At 41.0% G+C, this 17,830-nt stretch overlaps 1 protein-coding gene across 2 annotated transcripts in view; it reads left to right on the top strand.

Annotated features, from left to right (window-relative positions):
- plecb (plectin b) overlaps positions 1-16,139 on the top strand; it is a 40,127-nt gene extending 23,988 nt beyond the window's left edge. For both annotated transcript variants that reach the window (XM_026183401.2, XM_080307845.1), the window contains exons 31-34: positions 1,476-4,829; positions 7,840-14,919; positions 15,097-15,213; positions 15,367-16,139. In XM_026183401.2, coding sequence (XP_026039186.2) covers positions 1,476-4,829; positions 7,840-14,019 — 9,534 coding nt within the window. In that variant the 3' untranslated portion in view covers positions 14,020-14,919; positions 15,097-15,213; positions 15,367-16,139. The remainder of the gene's footprint in view (positions 1-1,475; positions 4,830-7,839; positions 14,920-15,096; positions 15,214-15,366) is intronic.
- Positions 16,140-17,830: the final 1,691 nt, after the last annotated feature.

Here is a 17,830-nt window from a genome sequence, read left to right as displayed (position 1 = left end):
CTTTTCTTTGTGTGTTTTATGCACACACAAACCCATATATACATTATATTTAATGTACAGGTGACAAATAGATTCTTTACACTGGTTATGCGTGAAACATTGGCCTGCTGTAGCTGATATTTTTTCCAGTGAAATACACACGTAAGGCTAATATCTAATAGGGATTAGTTAAAATGGTATTTAAGGTTATTAAAAATACCAGAAAACAAACAGTGTATAAAGCTCATTCACCCACGTGGATGCAGTATGAAAGTAGATTTGTTAAGTTGGAGTGTTAGGTTCTCCATTTCCATCCATTCTGTGTGTTGTGTCATTTATAGACTTAGAACGAGGGGTTCTTTCTTTCACTCTTTTCAAGCTTCCTTTTTCTTCCTTCGCATTAATTCCCGAGGTCAAACCCAAAGTTCTGATCTAAGGTTCAACCTGGTTATCATGATCTTCAGCTCTCTTTCTTTTTCCACAGTAACACAACTTTAAAGTGTTACATTATTTTCTAACCCTGATGTTTTGTTTCCTTCTTTGCCTCTCTTAACTGCTTGCCAGTGCTTTGCCATGATGAATGCTTAACCTGTGCATTAAAGAGGTAAATTATTCAGTGTTTTTGGGGTACCTACCGACCCTATTACTTTCATCATCCTTTGTCTCTGTCAAACTCCATCGGACATTTTTTTCACTCCATTCTTTATATAAACACTGCAGCCATTCATACTGTCTCAAAGTCACTAATATTCTTACTAACAGCTCATCCTGTAAATTTACAACTTTTCCTGAAATTAACACAGCCATAAGCGAGCTTCCTAATATACACTGGGTTGACTTGAGCCTCTTATCATTGACTTCGCCTTTGCTTTCTCCATTTTGTCACAAATAGTGATTTAAAGAACCCCCAGTGCATGGGATAAGATTAAAAAAAAAGAGTGGTGATTTCTAACATTAAACTATTTCAACAAACCTCACTTAAGTTTTCTCACAAACTTTCAAATGCAGGAAACATGAGCATTAGAAGCTCGCCATAAATTCTATTCATGAGTGTGGTGAATCCATTTATAGTGCTAATTTAAACAGTTTAATTGATCCAATTTTATGGCACAGATTGACATAGTTCAGTTACAGCTACAGTCACATGCCATGTTTTTCTTGCTGTGTTGTGAAGTGATATTTTGTTCCCATACATTAATAGATCCACTGCCATCTGAATCGTTTTACTTGCATCGTGAATTTAACATGACTTTGATGAATGTGCATCTAATTTGCAACTAGTGAATGATCTTTTACTAAGCTAATTTTAACATTAACATTGCCTGGGTAATACAGTACATTTAGATGCTTGTTGCAGTGTGTGTTTTGGCTGTGATTACCACAGTACTTACAATTTTAATTCACACTGCTTCGAGCAGGTCAAATGTGATGTATTACCTTTAACCTGTCATGCTTGATTATAATCCTTTCTTTACCATTTGCTTCCACTAATGCAGAAAGCTGCAGAGAAACTCAAAGCAGAAGAGCGGAAAAAAATGGCCGAGATGCAGGCAGAGTTAGACAAACAGAAGCAGTTAGCTGAAGCTCACGCGAAGGCTATTGCCAAAGCTGAGAAAGAGGCTCAAGAGCTGAAGCTCAAAATGCAGGAAGAAGTAAGCAAGAGAGAAATTGCTGCTGTAGATGCAGAGAAGCAAAAGACCAACATCCAGCTGGAGCTGCAGGAGCTCAAAAATCTCTCAGAGCAGCAAATCAAGGACAAAAGTCAACAGGTAGATGAAGCGCTTCACAGCCGGACTAAGATCGAAGAGGAAATCCGCCTCATCAGGATCCAACTCGAGATAACACAAAAACAAAAGTATACCGCCGAATCTGAGCTCCAGCAGCTTCGCGATAGAGCGGCTGAAGCAGAAAAACTCAGAAAGCTTGCCCAAGATGAGGCTGAGAAGCTCCGTAAACAAGTAAGTGAAGAGACGCAGAAAAAGCGCCAGGCTGAAGAGGAACTCAAGCGCAAATCTGAGGCAGAGAAGGAAGCTGCTAAACAAAAGCAAAAAGCTCTGGAGGACCTTGAAAACCTCAGGATGCAGGCCGAGGAGGCTGAAAGACAAGTGAAGCAAGCAGAGATTGAAAAGGAAAAACAAATCAAGGTCGCTCATGAGGCTGCACAGCAAAGTGCTGCAGCTGAACTCCAGAGCAAGCACATGTCATTTGCGGAAAAGACCTCAAAGTTGGAGGAATCACTCAAGCAGGAGCATGGTGCTGTCCTTCAGCTGCAACAGGAAGCAGAACGCCTCAAGAAACAACAAGAAGACGCAGAAAATTCCAGAGAAGAGGCTGAAAAAGAGCTCGAGAAATGGAGGCAGAAGGCTAATGAGGCTCTTCGTCTGAGGTTGCAGGCCGAAGAAGAAGCTCACAAAAAGACCCTCGCTCAAGAGGAAGCTGAGAAACAAAAGGAGGAGGCAGAGCGTGAGGCTAAAAAGAGAGCCAAAGCCGAGGAGTCAGCCCTGAAGCAGAAAGAAATGGCTGAAGAAGAGCTTGAGAGGCAGAGGAAGATAGCCGACAGCACAGCCCAGCAGAAACTCACTGCCGAGCAGGAGCTCATTCGACTCAGGGCGGACTTTGACAACGCAGAACAGCAGAGATCCCTCCTTGAAGATGAACTTTACCGCCTGAAGAATGAAGTCGCTGCAGCTCAGCAACAAAGGAAGCAGCTAGAAGATGAGCTGGCCAAAGTTAGGAGTGAAATGGATATCCTCATTCAGCTGAAGACTAAGGCAGAAAAGGAGTCCATGTCTAATACAGAGAAGAGCAAGCAACTACTTGAGGCAGAAGCTGCCAAGATGAAGGACCTTGCTGAGGAGGCAAGCAGGCTTAGAGCCATTTCAGAGGAGGCTAAGCATCAGAGGCAGATTGCTGAGGAAGAGGCAGCTCGTCAGAGGGCAGAAGCTGAGAGAATTCTCAAAGAGAAGCTGGCTGCGATCAGTGAGGCCACTCGCTTAAAAACAGAGGCCGAAATTGCCCTGAAAGAGAAGGAGGCAGAAAATGAGAGACTCCGGAGGCAAGCTGAGGATGAGGCTTACCAGAGGAAAGCTCTTGAAGACCAGGCCAACCAGCACAAGCAAGAGATTGAGGAAAAGATTGTGCAACTCAAAAAATCCTCTGAGGCAGAAATGGAAAGACAGAAAGCCATAGTGGATGACACACTCAAACAGAGGCGAATTGTCGAAGAAGAAATCCGGATTCTTAAACTCAACTTTGAAAAGGCCTCATCTGGAAAACTGGATCTGGAGCTGGAACTGAACAAGCTGAAAAACATTGCAGATGAAACCCACCAAAGCAAGATCAGAGCCGAAGAGGAAGCAGAGAAACTGAGGAAGCTTGCCCTTGAGGAGGAGAAGAGGAGGAGGGAAGCAGAGGAAAAGGTGAAGAAGATTGCTGCTGCAGAGGAAGAGGCCGCCAGGCAGCGTAAGGCAGCCCTAGAAGAGCTTGAACGGCTGAGGAAGAAAGCAGAAGAAGCCAGAAAGCAGAAAGATGAGGCTGACAAAGAAGCTGAAAAACAGATTGTTGTGGCCCAACAGGCAGCCCACAAATGCAGTGCAGCAGAGCAACAGGTTCAAAGCGTCCTTGCCCAACAGATAGAAGACAGCATCACGCAGAAGAAGCTCAAGGAAGAGTATGAGAAAGCCAAGAAGCTGGCCAAAGAGGCCGAAGCTGCTAAGGAGAAAGCAGAAAGAGAGGCAGCTCTCCTTCGTCAGCAAGCAGAGGAGGCAGAACGGCAGAAAGCAGCCGCTGAGGAAGAAGCCGCAAACCAAGCCAAGGCTCAGGAAGATGCCGAGCGACTGAGGAAGGAAGCTGAATTTGAAGCTGCCAAACGAGCCCAAGCTGAGGCTGCAGCGCTCATGCAGAAGCAGCAAGCTGACGCTGAAATGGCAAAGCACAAAAAGCTGGCCGAGCAAACGTTAAAACAGAAGTTCCAAGTGGAGCAAGAGCTCACAAAGGTTAAGCTGAGGCTTGATGAAACTGATAAGCAAAAATCTGTCCTAGATGAAGAACTCCAGCGCCTCAAAGACGAGGTCGATGATGCCGTCAAACAAAGGGGCCAGGTGGAGGAGGAGCTGTTCAAAGTCAAGGTCCAGATGGAGGAACTGCTCAAACTGAAAAATAAAATTGAGGAGGAAAATCAGCGTCTGATTAAGAAGGACAAAGACAGCACACAAAAACTGCTTGCTGAAGAGGCTGAGAACATGAGAAAGCTTGCAGAGGACGCTGCTAGGCTTAGTGTGGAAGCGCAAGAGGCTGCACGCTTGAGACAAATTGCAGAAGATGACCTTAATCAGCAACGGGCACTTGCGGAAAAGATGCTCAAAGAGAAAATGCAAGCAATTCAAGAAGCATCTCGACTCAAGGCTGAAGCAGAAATGCTCCAGAAGCAGAAGGACTTGGCTCAGGAGCAGGCTCAGAAGCTGCTGGAGGATAAACAGTTAATGCAGCAGCGCCTGGAGGAGGAATCCGAGGAATATCACAAGTCACTGGAAGTAGAGCGAAAAAGGCAATTGGAGATCATGGCTGAAGCTGAAAGACTCAGACTTCAGGTTTCTCAGCTCAGTGAAGCCCAGGCCAGAGCTGAAGAAGAGGCTAAAAAATTCAAGAAACAAGCCGATACAGTTGCTGCCCGTCTTCACGAGACTGAAATTGCTACCAAAGAAAAAATGACTGTAGTGGAAAGACTGGAATTTGAGAGACTAAATACCAGCAAAGAGTCCGATGATTTACGCAAAGCTATTGCAGACCTAGAGAACGAGAAGGCTAGACTGAAAAAGGAGGCTGAAGAACGTCAAAATAAGTCTAAAGAGGTATTGTGTCAAAAATGGCATAACAGAGCAGCTTATGTCATTGTTAACTCTATCAAAAAGCTAACTCACTTCATTCTTAAAGTTTCCTCTGTTCCTTCCTTACACTAATCATATCACCATATTTTTTACTGAATATGATTTAATTTTTTTCACAGTGCACTGTGCTCATGCAGAAAACAACCTGAATGTGCAGCCGTATCATGCAATGTTGACATGCTTCATTTTTTCTTTCAGTTTCAAAACTCATTTATCCCTTAGCTTGTGACAAAATTAAAAACAAACATTATTATAAATACAGTTCGAAAACCAGATGAACTGTTCAGCAATTTGAGCAACAGAGGGAAATAGAGAAGATCTACACTAACTCGAGGGACAGTATAACCTTCATTGTGAATACTGTGTTGCCACTGCAGGCCAAGAGTACATCTGCCATAGAGCTGACTTAATATATGGAGCCCTGTATGTCCAGTCATAATAATTGTTTTTCAAGCCCCCCTCCCAAAAGAAAACCTCACAATAATAATGATATTGCAATATCTATAGAAATTCCCTATAGTTAGCAAGATTGGTCGCTTTGTCATTATTACCACCAAAAGCCCAGTATCCTAATAATTGTATTATCTATTTAAAAAGCTACCATAATAACTTGATAACAAACTAACTGATTGCTTAATAATCCACATTAAGTTTGTTAAACATATTTCCCATATACCGTGTTACTTTTTTAACAGCAGTCACCAAGAACAAACCGATCTGTTGTTTTGGAATTATAGTTTTGTCAGGTATATTTTATGAGTTTACATTGTTTACTCCAATTAGTAGGAGTATTTTTTGTAATATTTTTAAAGCCCCCTCACCTATGGTCATGAAATCTGGGTAATCACCAAGGGAGTAAGGTTGCGAATACAAGGGGGCGAAATGAGTTTTCTTCATAGGGCGACTGCGCTGACGAGGATCTCTGGAATACTCTGCTTAGCCTGCTGCCGCTGTGACCCAACTTAGAAGCACTGTGTCAGTTTCATGACTGGCAGTGGAATATCTAATACTGACTTTGATAAGTACAAGTAGCATCACAAAGCTTTGAGAAAAATAAAAGAGCATTGCCAGCATTTGGATAGATTCTAGAGGTCAGTTGTTATACACAGATTTCAATGTTATATGTACTAATGCAATTCTGTGCTTCACTTGTGTGAAATTATATTTATATTATAACAAAAGCGCGAGCAAAAAAAATAATCAGACCAAATAATTTTATTTCACAAGCGCAATTAAATTCCTCACGTTTAAATTCAACAACCTGTCAAGTAGAACTCAGTCGCGTGCATAAAGAAGCCGTCTTGCATGCGAGAGCTTTGCACAAATCAGAAAGTCACATTGTACAACAAGTCAAGTAATGTAACAAAAATAATGCTGTGTGAGTCCAGGTTTACACTTATTTTTCTCCCTGGAAACAGCATGCCAATTCAAAGAGGGGCAGCTACAGGAGATTCAACAACCCTAACCCTATCAACACAATTTAAAAACTGGTATATAAGTTGAAGTCCACACTTTCAACACAAGTTGAAATGGAGACACAGTGTGGCTGTATCTTGTTGCTATTAGTTGCTTAAATTGGTCATGTGTTTTGGACATGTCGGCACATCCGTCGACCACAGAGGGTTAATTATCAACAGTTACTGTTTGCAATGCAGTAGTGGAAACACCGACAACTGTCACTGTATTACTTTAATGTTGAAGAAATATTTTAAACCAGAGGGTTCTAAGGAAGGTTCTGAAGCCTCTGCACTGTTGTCTGTAAAACTGTAGAAGCATGTGCAAAGCAGACACTCTTACACGCACGATGGTACCTTTTGTGGGTGCAGCTACTAAGTTCTACGTCTGTGGGTTGCTGAATTTAAATGCGAGGAATTTACCTGCAATGAAATTATTTGCTCGGATCATTTTTATGCTCGCGCATTTGTTATGACATAAATATGTCAGATTAATCCTTAGAATGGCTCTCTCAACCTCCAAAATGTCAAAAACAAATTCTAACAGACGAATTCAACATTTTTTCAAAAACATGTTGAATCTCCTGTAGCTACCTCTCTTTGCTCTGAAATGGCATGCTGTTTCCAAGGGGAAAAAAGTGTAAACCTGCACATATTAGTACAGTAGCAGTATATGCGGCTATAGCCAAAAGCTATAGTTTCGAACTTTGGGGTGCTAATTGTCTTCCCAGCTGCTTCACACTTGGCTGCAAAGTACCTTAGCGCAAGGTCAATACAGCCAACAAAACCACATCATTTACAAAAAGCAGATATGAAATCCCGAGGCCACCAAGTTCTTTTTTGAAACTTGAATCAAACTCTCAAAGGCTGTTGCTCAGGTCAATGTATTACTTTTTAATTCCCCCCAACAGGTTCAGCCTCTATGGCCCCCTAGACACCCATGCAGATTTTCTATTAAAAATCTTTCCATTAAAACAATTGGTATGATATCAATAATAATTAAATATGATTAACATTTTTCAGTTCAGTTTTAGTGTTCTTTAAATGAGATGAATGAGATAAAAAAAAAAATTAGATCAGAGCTAACACATCGTTTCTGTAAAAACAAAAGCATCTCTTAGGGACCCCAAACTTTTGAACAACAGTGGGAGTTCTAGTGGATACACATGACCAGGGGTAACAGGTTACAACAAAATGTGTATCAGACATTAGATTCAGGTTTAGCTATGCTAATATGAAGTGACAACAGTTTTTACATAATCTTATTAAAATGGTAACTAAAAATAGATAGAAGAAGACGACTGGCTAAAAAATGATAACATAATCATGAAAAAACAGGAACGCACACATGTTCACATTATAATTTCATTTAGTATTTTGCGCCATTAGCATAAGCAGAGTGCATTGTATAAATTTGTTGCAATTATTAAACAGAACAAAATAAAAATAAAAAACGTAGTTCGGTGCCACAGCTGTGAACATATTGTAACTTATCTTTTTATGTTTTTTTTTTCCATCAGATGGCTGATGCACAGCAGAAAAAAATTGAGCATGAGAAGACAGTCCTCCAGCAGACATTCATGACAGAAAAGGAGATGCTATTAAAGAAAGAGAAACTCATTGAAGATGAGAAAAAGAGGCTTGAGAGCCAGTTTGAAGAGGAAGTAAAAAAGGCCAAGGCTCTCAAAGATGAACAGGAACGCCAGAAACAGCAGATGGAGCAGGAGAAAAAGACACTCCAGGCTACCATGGATGCAGCCCTTAGTAAACAGAAAGAGGCTGAGGAAGAAATGCTTAGAAAGCAAAAAGAAATGCAAGAACTCGAGAGGCAGAGACTAGAGCAGGAAAGGATTCTGGCAGAAGAGAACCAGAAACTGCGTGAGAAGCTACAGCAGCTTGAGGATGCTCAAAAAGATCAGCACACTAGAGAAACTGTCCGTCACAAAGATGTTATCCATCTAACAACGATTGAGACAACAAAGACAGTTTACAATGGTCAGAATGTTGGTGATGTGGTAGATGGTATAGACAAAAAGCCAGATCTGTTGGCTTTTGATGGCATCCGTGACAAAGTACCTGCAAGCAGACTTCATGAGCTTGGTGTCTTACCAATGAAGGAGTTTGATAAACTGAAAAATGGTGAAACCACTGTTGAAGAGTTAGGCAAGACTGACAGTCTAAGAAACATTCTCAAAGGAAAGAATGCCATTGGTGGTGTTTTGACACCCTCCAATCAAAAAATGTCAATCTATCAAGCATCAAAAGAGAAGAAAATTACTCCCGGCACAGCCATGATCCTTCTTGAAGCACAAGCAGCCACAGGTTACATGTTAGAACCAATTAAGAACCAGAAACTTTCTGTTAATGCAGCTGTCAAGGAAGGACTGATTGGCCCAGAACTGCACAACAAAATGCTTTTAGCTGAGAGGGCTGTTGTTGGCTACAAGGATCCATACACTGGTGGAAAGATCTCAGTCTTTGAAGCCATGAAAAAGGGGCTAATAGAACACGATCATGCAATCAGAGTCCTTGAGGCTCAGCTTGCTACTGGTGGCATCATTGATCCAATCAACAGTCACCGTGTGACCACTGAAACAGCCTATAAACAAGGACACTATGATGCAGAAATGAATAAGATCATGGAGAACCCATCAGATGACACAAAGGGATATTTTGACCCCAGCACTCAGGAACCTTTGACATATTCTGAGTTAATGGCAAGATGCACTACTGACCCTGAGACCAGTCTGTTACTCCTGCCAATCACAGACAAAGCTGCGCAGTGCTCTAGTATATATACAGAGGAAGAGACCAAAGATGTATTCGGCAAAACAACTGTGTCTGTACCATTTGGTAGATTCAAGGGAAAGACTGTCACGATCTGGGAGATAATCAACTCAGAATACTTTACAGAAGACCAGAAGAAGGACCTCCTCCGTCAGTACAAGACAGGCAAAATCACAATTGAAAAGATCATTAAGATTGTTATCACTGTTGCTGAGGAAAAAGAGAAGAAAAATGAAATTACCTTTGATGGTCTGAGAGCACCCGTGCCTGCTACTGACCTTCTGGAATCCAAAATCATTGATAAAGATCTGTACAACAAATTGCATAATGGCAACATGACTGTCAGTGAGGTGTCTCAAATGGAGCCTGTCCACAAAGCATTGAAGGGCACGAACTGTATTGCGGGTGTAGTCATTGACTCCTCTAAGGAGACAATGTCCTTCTATCAAGCCATGAAGAAGGACATGATGAGGCCCGGGCCTGCCTTGAACTTGCTTGAAGCCCAAGCAGGTACAGGCTACTTGGTCGACCCAGTTCACAATCAGAAGTATACTGTTGATGAAGCTGTCAAAGCAGGTGTTGTTGGTCCTGAGCTGCATGAAAAGCTTCTGTCTGCAGAAAGAGCTGTTACAGGCTACAGAGATCCATACACTGGAAAAGCTGTATCTCTATTCCAAGCAATGAAAAAAGATCTCATACCTAAAGAACAAGGACTCCGCTTACTCGATGCCCAAATGACAACTGGTGGCATCATAGATCCAGTAAAGAGCCATCGCATTCCTCATGATGTGGCTTGCAAGAGAAACTACTTTGATGATGAAATGAAGCAGGCTCTGAGTAATCCAAATGATGAAACTAAATGCTTCTTTGACCCCAACACAAAAGAAAATCTCACATACTCTCAGCTCTTTGACAGATGTGTCACTGACAAGAAAACTGGTCTGCGGGTCCTCCCTCTCTCTGATGAAGCAATCAATGCTAAGGAACAACCAGCATACACCGAAGCCCAGACCAAAGAGGCTATGACTCAGGCTACTGTAGAAGTTAACTCTGGACCATTTAAGGGCAGGAAAATGACCCTGTGGGAAATTATCTACTCTGAATACCTCACTGAGGAAGAGAGACTTGACCTGCTCAGACAGTTTAGGTCAGGAAAAATTACAATTGAAAAGATAATTAAGATTATCATCACAATTGTAGATGAGAAAGAAGCCAAGAAACAAGAACAGTCCAGCTTCAAGGGACTCAGAGCTCCTGTTCCAGCAGACTCCCTGTATGAGTCTAAAATCATTGACAAACCAACCTTTGACCTGCTTCAACAAGGCAAAACTACACCCAAGAAAGTCAGTGAAAATCCCAATGTCAGTAAATACCTCCAGGGCTCTAGTAGCATTGCTGGACTCTACCTGGAACCAACAAAAGAGAAACTCAGCATTTATCAAGCTATGAAGAAAAAGCTTCTCCGCCATAACACTGGCCTTTCACTTCTCGAGGCTCAGGCTGCAAGTGGGTTCATTGTAGATCCTGTAAGAAACCAATGCCTGTCAGTAGATGAAGCAGTAAAGTCAGGAGTTGTTGGTCCAGAGTTACATGAAAAACTCCTCTCTGCAGAAAAAGCTGTCACTGGTTACAAAGATCCATTCACAGGCCACAAAATCTCCCTCTTTGAAGCAATGCAGAAAGATCTAATCTTAAAGGAACATGCGATGCCCCTATTGGAGGCCCAGATTGTAAGTGGAGGAATTATTGACCCTGTAAAAAGCCATCGTGTCCCCACTGATGTTGCATATCAGAAGAACATTTTGAGCAGAGATATTGCCAAGACCCTCTCTGAACCATGTGATGAAAACAAAGTTTTCTCTGACCCAGAAACTGATGACACTATAACCTACAGACAACTTAAAGACAAATGCCAAAAAGATAAAGACACCGGCCTGTACATGCTCTCACTCTCCAAGCCGCAGTCTCCAACTGTTGTAGAGAAGACATACCTCTACACAGAGGAGCAAACACAGAGTGAGCTGTCCAGTACCCAGCTTGACATTCCTATTGAGGGGCTTGCTGATAAACCCATGAATCTCTGGGATATCATGAACTCAAATTTGCTTCCAGAGCAAGAGAGGCAGAAGCTCCTAGATGAATATCGCTCTGGTAAAATCACTAAAGAGCGGATGATCATCATCATTATTGAGATCATGGAGCAAAGAGAGATCATCAGAAATGATAGTCCACTGTCATATATGACTATAAGGAGAAGGATAACTATTGAGGAGCTCTACAATGCTCGCATCATTGATTTGGAAACATACAACCTTCTTAAACAGGGCAAGAGAGACATCCGTAACATAATGGAGTTGACAAGTGTAAAGCAGTATCTTTATGGGACAGGCTGTGTCGCAGGCGTCACAACAGACTCGACCTCCAAGCTAAGCATATACCAAGCAATGAAGAGAGGTTTTATTAAACCAGAAATAGGCCTCACCCTCCTAGAAGCCCAAGCTGCTACAGGATTCATTGTTGATCCACTGAAGAACGAAACGCTCACTGTTGATGAAGCTGTCCGTAAGGGTGTTGTTGGCCCTGAGATCCATGATAAACTTCTTTCAGCTGAAAGAGCTGTCACAGGATACAAAGATCCCTACAGTGGAAAAATCATAGCACTTTTCCAGGCCATGAAAAAGGATCTCGTTCCAGAGGATTATGCTCTCAAAATGTTGGAGGCACAAACTGCCACTGGTGGTATTATTGATCCTGAATTCCAGTTCCACCTGCCAACAGATGTCGCTATGCAAAGAGGCTATATCAACAAGGAAACCAATGAGAAACTGAATGATGATGTGAAAGGATTCATTGATCCTGTCACTGATGAGAAACTGTCTTATGCACAGCTACTCAAACGATGCAAGTTGGATGGTGGATTGCGCCTGCTTTCATTGGGAGACCAGCGGCTGACATTCAAGGGTCTGAGAAAACAAATCACAATTGAGGAGTTGATTCGCTCACAAATCATTGATCAGCAGACCGTCACTGACCTGAATGAAGGTCTTGTTTCAGTAGAGGAGATTAGTAATAGGCTATCAAGGTACCTGCAGGGCACAGGCTGTATTGCTGGTGTATTTTTGGAGTCCACAAAGGAACGGCTGTCAATTTACCAGGCTATGAAGAAGAACATGATTAGGCCAGGCACTGCATTTGAACTCCTTGAGTCCCAGGCAGCCACAGGATATGTTATCGATCCAATCAAAAACCTCAAACTGACTGTCAATGAAGCAGTAAAGATGGGAATAGTAGGCCCAGAATTCAAAGACAAGCTTCTCTCTGCTGAGCGTGCAGTAACAGGATATAGAGATCCTTATACAGGCAAGACAATCTCTTTGTTCCAGGCCATGAAGAAAGGGCTTATCCTAAAAGATCATGGTATCCGTCTACTCGAAGCTCAGATTGCCACTGGCGGAATAATTGACCCGGAGGAAAGTCACCGTCTGCCAGTTGAGGTGGCTTACAATCGTGGCTTCTTCGATGAGGAAATGAATGAGATACTGACAGATCCATCTGATGATACCAAAGGCTTTTTTGATCCCAACACTGAGGAAAACCTAACCTACCTCCAGCTGATGGAGAGGTGTATCACTGATCCTGACACCGGCCTGGTGCTTCTGCTACTCAAAGAGAAGAAGCGGGAAAGAAAGACCTCTTCCAAATCCTCAGTACGTAAACGCAGAGTTGTCATTGTAGATCCAGAGACTGGCAAAGAAATGACTGTGTATGAGGCCTACCGCAAGGGGCTCATTGACCACCAAACCTACCTGGAGCTTGCTGAGCAGGAGTGTGAATGGGAAGAAATCACAATGACTTCTTCTGATGGCACTGTAAAATCCGTCATTATTGACAGGAAGTCAGGAAGACAGTATGATGTTGATGACGCTATTGCACGTGGCTTTATTGACCAGAAGGCTCTTGAAACATACCGAGCTGGAAACCTGTCCATCACAGAGTTTGCTGACTTGCTTTCTGGAAACATGGGAGGCTTCCGTTCACGATCATCCTCATTTGGTTCTACCACTGGTTCCACTTACTCCTCTTCAATGAGCCCCCTACCATCAATTAAACCACCTGCAGTCATATGGAATGACCCAACAGAGGAGACTGGCCCTGTAGCAGGAATATTAGACATAGACACATTGGAAAAAGTGTCTGTCACTGAGGCAATCCACAGAAATCTGGTAGATAACATCACTGGTCAAAGACTGTTGGAGGCCCAGGCATGTACAGGTGGAATAATTGACCCCACAAGTGGAGAGAGATACTCAATTGCAGAGGCCACAGAAAAAGGTCTTGTGGACAAAATCATGGTTGATCGTCTGAACCTGGCTCAAAAAGCATTCAATGGATTTGAAGACCCCAGAACTAAAGTGAAGATGTCTGCCTCCCAGGCGTTGAAAAAGGGCTGGCTGTATTATGAGGCTGGTCAGCGTTTCCTTGAGGTCCAATATCTAACTGGTGGACTCATTGAGCCTGATGTTGAGGGCAGGGTGTCAATAGATGAATCCATTAGGAAGGGTACGATCGATGCTCGCACTGCCCAGAAACTGAGGGATGTCGGTGCCTATTCTAAATATCTGACCTGCCCAAAAACCAAACTGAAAATCTCCTTCAAAGATGCCATGGACAAAAGTATGGTTGAGGAAGGCTCCGGCTTAAGGCTTCTGGAAGCCTCTTCCCAGTCTAGCAAAGGCCTTTACAGTCCCTACAATGCTAGTGGCTCTGGATCGGCTTATGGCTCCCGGAGTGGCTCAAGAACCGGATCCCGATCAGGCTCCAGGAGAGGCAGTATTGATGCTGGCTCTGGCTTTAGCATGAACTTCTCATCTTCCTCCTTTACATCTTCTTCTGGCTACAGCCGCAGATTCTAGATTTTATATATTGACTAGAAACCAGCAGTACTAATGCACTTTACAGTTGCATTTCTAACAGGAAATAAATAGTTAAAGTAACAGAAAATATAATTTATTTGTTCTTCCCTGCATGTGGCCAAAACAAGAATTGTCTAGGTTATTACTTTTTCATATAACATCAGTCTAAACATGCGCTCTAGATGTAGAAACATAACCAGGCATTGCAAAATATATAAAATATTCATATCTTCTGGTACAGATGACAAAGTGAGTTTATATTTTTCAAAGCAAAGCATGCCTTTTCTGCTGTTTGAGTTTATAGTTTTTATATAACACAATTCAAAAGATGTATACTTTATACTTTCTGAAACTAATATATACTTCCTGTATATCAAACAGAAATATTTCTTGAATATTTCATGTTTCCTTAGAAATTTTGTTTATTTTTTATCTTTTTCAACAGTACTGGTAAAGAGATACCAAATGTTAACATAATTCTAATGTTTTTAACTAAAATATTTGGATGCATTTAAAATTCCTGAATGTTTGTAAAGAGTATGCACAGAGTATGTGTTAATTTTTTAATGTTACAAATTGTCTGGGTTACTGCATTATGCACCCAGTAACTTGCAGCACAGAATACATCTGCGACACTACACAAAGAGACACTATAGGAATGCAACAAGTTCCACAATTAAATCCATGTACACTGTTCTGAAATCAGTTTTAGATCTGTCATTACTTTGCTTTTACACCCATTTATATTCAGTATGTCTTTTCATCTTTTGAGTTAACTGCACCATTGTTTTACACACTGCTCATAACCATCATCACTCAAGTGCTCCCACTAAATCCCAAGATGATGTCAGACTCGATCCCGATCCCCTCCACAGACCTGCTCCTGTTATTTTGATTCTTGTAAGTTGAATTTATTATTTGTATTTGTTTTTCTTTCGTTGCCCATTTTCTTCTGTTTGTTTTGATCACAACTAATAGCCAGTCCCAAACACTGCCTTTGGTGTCATTTCACTTGTCAACTTTCTCTGTTTATTCTCATTATTGTTGTTTTTCACCATCTTCCTTGTTTTTTCACAGCTGCCTCAGTCACTCAGAATCCAACATCTGGTCACATGTACTCAACTGGCTGGAGAATACGATCTTCTAACCTTGGATGGATCTGTGAGTCCATGCCAGCCTCATGCTGTAACACAGGTACAGAGCATAATTGCATCATTGTTTTTCAAAGATTAAGCTTTGTTTCATCAAGATTTGTTTTGCAGTATTCATTTCATTGCTTTCTTTTTAATTTCTCGCTGCATTGTTTGGTTTATTTTGATTACATAGTTTTTTTCCTTTTGCTTCTAGATACCATTGAGTATGTCCTTTCTTCCATTGTACATCACTGTTGAAGGAAGCTGAGGCTGAGTCAACATCATCTTGGGAAGCCTTTCTAGGAACACTTCATTTATTACCATTTGCCATGTATTTATTACTTGAATGCTAATACTGATATTTATGTTATATCCTGGCATTTTTAGAGAAAAGCCACTCAGAATAAAAACATTTATGTGTACATTTCAATCGAAACAATACATCTAGACTTTTTTTTTGCTATTCCTGACTACATATCCAGTTCAACTGAAGTACCTATGAAAGTAATTTAGAGAACTGAGATATTGATTCAGCACCACATTGCATGAATTTATGTTTTTTCAAATTAATTCCTTTCTTTTGCCTTTTTTTTTTTTTTTGCTGCAAATTTCCTTTTTTGCAGATTCAAAGACAGCACAAAGAATAATTGTGCTTAGTTATTTTCTCAAATGACCTATTTCTGTTATGCATCTTTAAAGTTTTACTGCTGTAAATCTTTTTGTTTTCATGATGGTTTTGATATTATGAATGTCTTGCATGTTTTACTAACTTTTTAAAGGATATTGGGGGGGAAAAATGTTGGTGTAAAATAAAAGCAACTTCAGTAAGTGTTAAGTGTGCCAATTTAAGTTTCAGCAATATATAAAACGACAAACTAACTGGTTGGATTTTGTTATGGGGCAGATGTTGCTTCAGCGACATGGCAAAAAAACCTCTTGTATGTGAACTTAACACTATGTTGTAAATAAACGTGCTCTGAAGAAGCATTCTTGTCATTTGTATATCAGTACCCAGTTTTTTAAGAGTACTTTTTCACTGCTTCTGCCTCAGTTTACATTAATATAAATACTACGTTAATATTTGATTAAATAAGTATGTATTCTATATAGAACAATTGCTTTAATACGCCTGTAGATGTGATATAATACTATTACCTATGTGATATGATACTATTACCTGAAACAAGTACCTTATCACTGATAGAAGAGAAGGAAAAAATAAATAACAGTCAACCACATGAGGGCAGTGTTAGACAGACCTACTTTCTGCAAGGAAGCAGCTCAGTCAGGTGAAAGCGCCACAGGTCCAACTCCTGCTCTGCCCTAAACCCACTGTTTATTCTGTTTATCACATAAGTGAGTTTCTGTCATTAGGCATTTCACGACTAATTACAGTCAATTTTCTATACAATTTCTATTTTTCTAGCTTTTCATAAATCAGAGTGAAAAGACCCCAGAATGGGGTTTCTGAATTCAGGGTATGCATGTTTGTTTACACCCAAAGTCCTTCACACTACATGCATACAGATGTTTGCTCTGTGTGCCAACATTAGCCAGTGGGTTTGATGGAAGAGCCTGCCAACAGAAGCTCCGGGGCATTCACCACCCTGAATTCTTCACTTAGCTCCCTTGACTACTCTGAATTGACCCCAACTCTCCCTGCGTTTGATGAGCGGGAGGTAAGCACACAGAGAGAAATAAAACCCACTGTATACAGAATGCTATAAAATAATGAATTGCTCCATTAACAGTCTCAGCTAAAGCAGAGAGACTGGAACAGGGATCATTTTGTATATTTTACCCACTGGTTTCTTGCAGGATAAAGGCTGCTACTTGTTTGGATCACCAGGAGCTACTTCACAGGATCAGAGCTATGGGTATGCTACTGTAAACGAATTTAAAAGCAAAAGGAATGAATGAAATACTCTGGACCACAACAGATAACAATCTAGGCACATTAAAAGAAAAAAGAATGACTGCCAGATTGACAGCGGCCACCAACAGCCTGTGACAACGGTCATTTGTAGCAGCTTTGTGGACCAGTGCATTTCCATTTGTCACAGACACAAAGACAGGGTCTTGAATTGTGTAGTAAGCACTAAGTGTAAAGCATCTGATTGGAACATAGTTAAACAAGAAAACCAAAGTTCCAGCCCAGCAGACAGAGAGAGCACATGCCTTCCTAATGATCTATTTTGGAAAGTTTTTAAACCAAGAAATCCTGATACTATATCTGTGTAGCTGTAATTTCATTATAATAACAGTAACACATAAGTAGCAATAAAATGATGAGCCACAAACAGCAGTGTATTGTGTCATTATCAGGATATAGCAAAATGAATACTGTTATTAGCATGAAAAAGTATAACCAACCAAGACAGGCCATCAGTTCACACACACCAGTAAAAGTAGTCATAAAACTGCAAAAAAAAGAAAAAAAAAAAGATCTGGCAGGTCTGTATATGAATATTTAAATATTACCAATGAATAACTGTATTTACTTATGAATATTAATGATGTTAGCTGTTTGAGTGCTGTGTTTGCAATCATTAGTTCATTTAGTACAATCCTTATGTGCATGATTCTAAATTACAGTGGTAATAGTATTTGACTAAAATGTGATCAATGCAACGTTTTCTCCTGTTCTTCTCTGATTCAGCAGGGAAATAGAGGACATG

This window comes from Astatotilapia calliptera, chromosome 11 (genome assembly GCF_964374335.1).
Source record: "Astatotilapia calliptera chromosome 11, fAstCal68.1, whole genome shotgun sequence".
NCBI classification, from domain to species: Eukaryota; Metazoa; Chordata; class Actinopteri; order Cichliformes; family Cichlidae; genus Astatotilapia; species Astatotilapia calliptera.
The sequence above is the reverse complement of the archived record's forward strand: the minus strand, read 5'-3'. Positions and strand labels throughout refer to the sequence as shown.